Below are 7304 nucleotides of genomic sequence, written 5' to 3'. Positions count from 1 at the left end.
AGAATTAAAGGTTTGTCAGTTTACAGCCCAGGGAGGAGATGACACTGAGTGGCTTGAAGGTGTCTACTACGAAGGGAAAAGTGCTGGTGTCATGGAAGAGGTGAACCTCTCCATGACCCTTGGGCGTACGCGGCGACAGGAGATCAAGAAGCTGTGCACTAGCTACGCGCTGACGTTCTCAGCCACCCCAGGACTGACTGAACGAGCATACCACTCCATTGACACAGGTAATGCTCACCCAATTTAAAGTCCAACCTTACTGGGTGTCTCCTCAAGCTAAAACTGCTATAGAATGGAAGATCCAGGATATGCTACAGATGGGTGTAATCCACCCCTCTGGCAGTGCATGGGCATCTCCAGTGGTTCTAGTTCCCAAACCAGATGGGGAGATACGTTTTTGCGTGGACTACCGTAAGCTAAATGCTGTAACTCGCCCAGACAAATATCCAATGCCACGCACAGATGAACTATTAGAGAAACTGGGATGGGCCCAGTTCATCTCTACCTTGGACTTAACCAAGGGGTACTGGCAGGTACCACTAGATGAATCCGCCAAGGAAAGGTCAGCCTTCACCACACATGTCGGGCTGTACGAACTTAATGTACTCCCTTTCGGGCTTCGGAATGCACCCGCCACTTTCCAAAGACTTGTAGATGGTCTCGTAGCGGGATTAGGAGAATATGCAGTCACCTACCTTGACGATGTGGCCATATTTTTGGATTCCTGGGCAGAACACCTGGAACATCTAAAAAAAGTCTTCGAGCGCATAAGGGAGGCAGGACTAATGGTTAAGGTTAAGAAGTGTCAAATAGGCCTAAACAGAGTGACTTACCTTGGACACAAGGAGGGTCAAGGAACTATCAACCCCCTACAGGCCAAAGTGGATGCTATCCAAAAGTGGCCTGTCCCAAGGTCAAAGAAACAGGTTCAATCCTTCTTAGGCCTGGCCGGATATTACAGGCGATTTGTACCACAATACAGACAAATCGCCGCCCCACTGACAGACCTAACCAAAAAGAAACTGCCAAATGCCATTCAGTGAACCGAAGAGCGTCATGGAATCATAGAATATCAGGGTTGGAAGGGACCTCAGGAGGTCATCTAGTCCAACCCCCTGCTCAAAGCAGGACCGATCCCCAATTAAATCATCCCAGCCAGGGCTTTGCCAAGCCTGATCTTAAAAACTTCTAAGGAAGGAGATTCCACCACCTCCCTAGGTAACGCATTCCAGTGTTTCACCAACCTCTTCATGAAAAAGTTTTTCCTAATATCCAACCTCCCCCACTGCAACTTGAGACCATTACTCCTTGTTCTGTCATCTGCTACCACTGAGAACAGTCTAGAGCCATCCTCTTTGGAAACCCCTTTCAGGTAGTTGAAAGCAGCTATCAAATCCCCCCTCATTCTTCTCTTCCACAGACTAAATATCCCCAGTTCCCTCAGCCTCTCCTCATAAGTCATGTGTTCCAGTCCCCTAATCATTTTTGTTGCCCTCCGCTGGACTCTTTCCAATTTTTCCACATCCTTCTTGTAGTGTGGGGCCCAAAACTGGACACAGTACTCCAGATGAGGCCTCACCAGTGTTGAATAGAGGGGAACGATCACATCCCTCAATCTGCTGGCAATGCCCCTATGTATACATCCCAAAATGCCATTGGCCTTCTTGGCAACAAGGGCACACTGTTGACTCATATCCAGCTTCTCGTCCACTGTAACCCCTAGGTACTTTTCTGCAGAACTGCTGCCGAGCCATTCGGTCCCTAGTCTGTAGTGGTGCATTGAATTCTTCCATCCTAAGTGCAGGACTCTGCCCTTGTCCTTGTTGAACCTCATCAGATTTCTTTTGGCCCAATCCTCCAATTTGTCTAGGGCCCTCTGTATCCTATCCCTACCCTCCAGCGTATCAACCTCTCCTCCCAGTTTAGTGTCATCTGCAAACTTGCTGAGGGTGGAATCCACACCATCCTCCAGATCATTTATGAAGATATTGAACAAAACCGGCCCCAGGACCGACCCTTGGGGCACTCCACTTGATACCGGCTGCCAACTAGACATGGAGCCATTGATCACTACCCGTTGAGCCCGACAATCTAGCCAGCTTTCTATCCATCTTATAGTCCATTCATCCAGCCCATTCTTTAACTTGCTGGCAAGAATACTGTGGGCGACAGTGTCAAAAGCTTTGCTAAAGTCAAGGAACAACACATCAACGCCTTGTGAGAAGGCCTTTAACCAGCTTAAAGCGACACTCATGTCTGACCCTGTGCTAAGGGCCCCAGACTTAGACAAACTGTTCCTAGTGACCACAGATGCGTCCGAGTGTGGTGTGGGAGCAGTTTTAATGCAGGAAGGACCGGATCAAGAATTCCACCCTGTAGTGTTTCTCAGCGAGAAGCTGTCTGAGAGGGAAAGCAACTGGTCAATCAGTGAAAAAGAATGTTACGCCATTGTCTACGCTCTGGAAAAGCTACGCCCATATGTTTGGGGACGGCGTTTCCACCTGCAAACCGGCCATGCTGCGCTACAGTGGCTTCATACCGCCATGGGAAATAACAAAAAACTTCTTCGGTGGAGTTTAGCGCTCCAAGATTTTGATTTCGACATCCGACACATCTCAGGAGCTTCTAACAAAGTGGCTGATGCACTCTCCCGTGAAAGTTTCCCAGAATCAACTGGTTAAAATCATCCTTGAGATGTGAAAAATATTGTTAGTCTTTTTATATACTTGGTAGTATATTTAGAGGTGCATGTGTCTTATTAACTCGGTTTTCTCCTAGAGTTCCAGGAAGAAATCACAGCCAGCGTTTCACCCTATCTGTGATTTGGGGGGGGGCATGTCATAAATATAAAGGGAAGGGTAAACACCTTTAAATCCCTCCTGGCCAGAGGAAAAACCCTTTCACCTGTAAAGGGTTAAGAAGCTAAGATAACCTCGCTGGCACCTGACCAAAATGACCAATGAGGAGATTAGATACTTTCAAAGCTGGAGGGGGCGGGGAAACAAAGGGTTCTCTCTGTCTGTGTTGCTTTTGTCAGGACCAGAGCAGGAATGCAGGTCAGAACTCCTGTAAAAAGTCAGTAAGCAATCTAGTTAGATATGCGTTAGATTCTGTTTTGTTTAAGTGGCTGATAATATAAGTTGTGCTGAATGGAATGTATATTCCTGTTTTTGTGTCTTTTTGTAACTTAAGGTTTTGCCTAGAGAGAGTCTCTATGTTTTGAATCTGATTACCCTGTAAGGTATTTACCATCCTGATTTTAAAGAGGTGATACTTTTACTTTAATTAAAATTCTTCTTTTAAGAATCTGATTGCTTTTTCATTGTTCTTAAGATCCAAGGGTTGGGGGTCTGTGTTCACCTATGCAAATTGGTGAGGATTTTTATCAAGCCTTCCCCAGGAAAGGGGGTGTAGGTTTTGGGGGGATTTTGGGGGGAAAGACGTTTCCAAGTGGGTTCTTTCCCTGTTATATTTGTTAGACGTTTGGTGGTGGCAGCAATAAGGTCCAGGGACAAAAGGTAAAATAGTTTGTACCTTGGGGGAGTTTTAACCTAAGCTGGTAAAAATAAGCTTAGTGGGGTTTTCATGCAGGTCCCCACATCTGTACCCTAGAGTTCAGAGTGGGGAAGGAACCTTGACATGTATCAAACAATCTGTGCTATAACCACTAGTCAGCATTACTGCCTCCCCTACCACATCCTCACCCATAGCTTGGAGAAGGCTGACCAAGATGTAAGCATGCACAGCTTCTGATGGATAAAATATTCTCCATATCACAACCGTAACACTACCCCCTAGAGATGCCAGTCGCCCATTGTCCTCTTTAACTGCCGTCCTGCAGGTACCCCTTTAACAAATTATTTTTCCCCAACACTTGTAGTTGTAATTTAGCAAACGGGTTTGTGCAAATGGGTGAAAGGGTGCAGAGTTTATATTGTGGTGAGGTTTGTGGTGTATGGTAGTTGCAATAATGATAAGGGGTGGGCTCATAGATGGAATAGTAGAGGATACGCTTTGTTGCGTGGCTTAACTTTTCACTTTCCATGCTTTTCTGGGTTTGTGCTGGGAAGATTTTGTATAAAATCATCGAAATGTAAGGCTGGAAGGGACCTCAAGAGATCATCTAGTCCTTCCCCCTGCACTGAGGCATCTATGTAGCAACCTTCACTGCTTCACAGTGAAGATTTCTGCATATTAGTTTCCATGGGTTTTTAAGGCTTAATTAGTCCTGGAGTTGGCCAAGTGGGGTATAGAAATTCAAGTGCTGATGGACAATAGTTTAGGGTGAACAATGACTTTCAATTACCCTACCTCTAATATTTAAAAACAACCCGAAACTACTTGTTGCACCAGCTCTACTCAAGCTCACCTCTCTACCAAGTGTTGCGTAGTCATTAGACAATGATTTTTAGGAGACACTGGACTTCAGTAACTCAGTCAGAGGTTAGGGGTCTATTATAGAAGTGCGTGGGTGAGGTTCTGTGGCCTGCCATGTGTAGGAGGTTAGACTAGATGATCATGATGATCCCTTCTGATTTTAAAGTTTAGGAGTCTATAAAGAAAAGTGGTACTGCCAAGAACAAATTCCAGCCCGAGGCCAAATTCAGAGACTTCCTGTTAAATAGTTTTGAAGAGAAATGACACAAAAAACATGTAGAAAATTCAAAGGGCCTAAAAACAAAGGTTGTGTGAAACTTTGCACTGACTGGCCACCTATTTTTAGAAGGCCAGCAATTCATGCCCATTTTAAGCTCATTTAATGCAACATCTTACTGTAGATTCTCAAGCAGGCACCACCACAATATAAATAATAATCAAGTGGAAGTGGAATTTCTGCAAATTGCTACTTAGCTCATAGACTTTTGGGGTAAAAAAAAACTTGCAGGATCCAGGTGCTGGATTGGTGATCTTGGGATACTGCCATGTCAGTTTGCAATAGGGTCTGGAATTTTTTTAGTGTTAGGAGCTGGTGCATTGTGCATCTATTTATAGAGCAGAATGTAGGATATTGCAGTTAAAAATTAGCAGGATCCATCAGGATCCATGTCCCAATCTGGGTCGTTGCATCACTAGGACATGCTGGTGTCCAGAACTTCATAGTGAAGTAGGAGCAGCTGGTTTGTTCTGTATTCAGACAGTAGAATTTGGGGGTCTGAGCACAAAAATCTGCAAGATCCAGCAGGATCCCAGAGCAGGTCTCTGTAGCATCAAGATGCTAGACAGTTAGAATAATCTATTCTAGAATTTTTGTGTGTGCCCTAATAGGGGTTGGATGTGTTTTGTAGTAAGGTTATGGGGCTTTGGGGGCTTTGGTGCAAATGGGGAAGAATCCACCAAGACTCCATGTCCCAGATCTAGGCCTGGGTAGTGCTATTGTGCTGGGACATCTGGGGGTCTGGAATTTTTTGGTGCACTAGAATGGGTTGGATTTCTTGTGAATGTCGGCTGTTGTTTTGGGGAGCAGGAGTGCCATACTCCATGTTCTGGATCCAGGCTTTTGCAGCGCTGAGATGCGCTGCAGTCGTGACATTTTGGTGCAGTAGGAGTGTGGCTGCATGTGTTCTATACTTGGGAGGTGGAATTTGGGGGTTCAGGCCCAACCACCAACAAGCTCCATTTCCTAGATCCAGGTCTTTGTGGCAGGAGGGCACACGGGGGGGGGAGGGGGTCCAGATTATTTTAGTGCAGTAGGAAAGGCTTGGACGTGTTTTGTATTTAAGTGGTGGAATTTGGGGAGGAGGAGGGTTGGCTGCAAGGATCCGGCAGGATCCACTTAGATCCGGCTTTTCCCTTTTTCCTCAACCCCCCGTGGAAACGGTGCATAAAGAGAGAGCCCCGCGCCTCAACCGGGGAGGCCACCAGCGAGCAGACTGAGCCGCTCTGAACTCTGCTGTTTTTCCTAGAAACGGATCCGTGCACCTAGAAAATAACAGGAAGGGAAAGCAGGGAAAAAAAAAATCACCACCCGAAGATCCTGTTGTTTTCGGTCGCTGCCCGAGGAATAATTTGGAGGAGAAGGATCCATATTTCTGCGGCTGCCGAGGCTGCGGCGCCGGGGATGGAGCGCGGGGCGCGGGCCGTGTAGCGGGCTCGCCCGGGGGCTGCCTTTCGGCCAGGCTCGCTCCGCCCGCAGGGCGATTCCAGCCTCGGCCCGGGCCCTGCCGCGGCGGCAGCGGGATCCCAGCCATTGGGGGCCGGTGGGGTTGAGTCCAAGGCCTCCCCCCTCCCCCGCTACACACACACACACACGCCCCCCCACCTCTGCCGCCGCCGGGGACAGAGGCTGGTGCCGGGGGCCCGACCCTGCTGCGGCTGCCGCTGCCTGGGCGGATCGCACCCCGCGAGGGGCGGCCGGGTGCAGGGGGGCGCGGGGCGGGCGGCGGAGGGAAGCTCCCGATGGCGCGTCCGAGGCCCCGCGAGTACAAGGCGGGAGACCTGGTGTTCGCCAAGATGAAAGGTTACCCGCACTGGCCGGCCAGGGTGAGTGAGGGCCGGGGCCGCGGCCCGGGGGCTGGGTGGGGGGCAATGCAGGGAGCCCGATCCCCCTCCCCTCCTCCCAGCGCAGCGCCCGGCCCGGCCCCACCATTTCCCCGCTGCTTCTCCTCTGCCTCTCCCGGGGCGTGTGGCGGCGGCGGCGGCTGCTGGGTCCATTGCAAGCCCAGCCGCAGACACAGACCACCCCCCCCCCGCCCCAGCCCTCCATGCCTGCCGCGGCGGGGAGCGACAGGGGAGCGGGTGTCTGTTCCCCGCTGGATTATTGTGCATCTTTGCTTGAATGTGCAGATTTCTCCGCACCCCCGTCCCGGGAGAAGGGGAGGGGGCGTGTGGGGATTGTACCTAAATTATTATTATGGGGAGTTGGCAGCTCTGCATGATGATGCCATTTATTATACGCCCTCCCCTCTCACAGTTCCCCCCCTCCCCACTAGTGAGGGCTCCCGCCAGCCTTCCCACATGCACATTTCCAGGCAGTTGCAGAAAAGCTGCCTTTGCCCACAATATGAAGCCACAGAGGGAGAGAGAAAGAGACAAACAGGCATAGCCATCAGGAGGCCAGATCTGTCTCTCTCTCAGCCCAGGAAGTGTCCACTGCATGGGAAACACACATGGGAGGAGAGCAAGGCCTAGAATTTAGGCAACAACTCTTTGCAGGGTGCTTGATGCACGGAATACACCATATTTGGGGCTGCAGGGGGCGGAGGAGGCATGGTCTACTACAAAGAGATTAGTGGTAAACATGGACACAATCCGGAAGGATGCAACTTATTAATTGAGAGGAGGAGTTGCTCTACATGGCCTCCATT

General features: G+C 49.5%; 1 protein-coding gene across 4 annotated transcripts in view; it reads left to right on the top strand.

Moving 5' to 3' along the window:
* The first annotated feature begins 5828 nt into the window (after window positions 1-5828).
* HDGFL3 (HDGF like 3) overlaps window positions 5829-7304 on the top strand; it is a 59065-nt gene continuing 57589 nt past the window's right edge. For 2 of the 4 annotated variants that reach the window (XR_012154020.1, XM_073304061.1), the window contains exon 1: window positions 5829-6480. Coding sequence is in view for 2 of the 4 variants with exons in the window: in XM_073304061.1 (XP_073160162.1) it covers window positions 6397-6480 (84 nt within the window). In the remaining 2 variants the exon portion in view is untranslated. The remainder of the gene's footprint in view (window positions 6481-7304) is intronic. The other 2 variants (XR_012154021.1, XM_073304062.1) reach the window with 2 other exon arrangements.

This window comes from Lepidochelys kempii, chromosome 10 (assembly GCF_965140265.1).
Source record: "Lepidochelys kempii isolate rLepKem1 chromosome 10, rLepKem1.hap2, whole genome shotgun sequence".
Classification (NCBI taxonomy): Eukaryota; Metazoa; Chordata; order Testudines; family Cheloniidae; genus Lepidochelys; species Lepidochelys kempii.
This window is presented reverse-complemented; position numbering and strand designations above follow the sequence as displayed.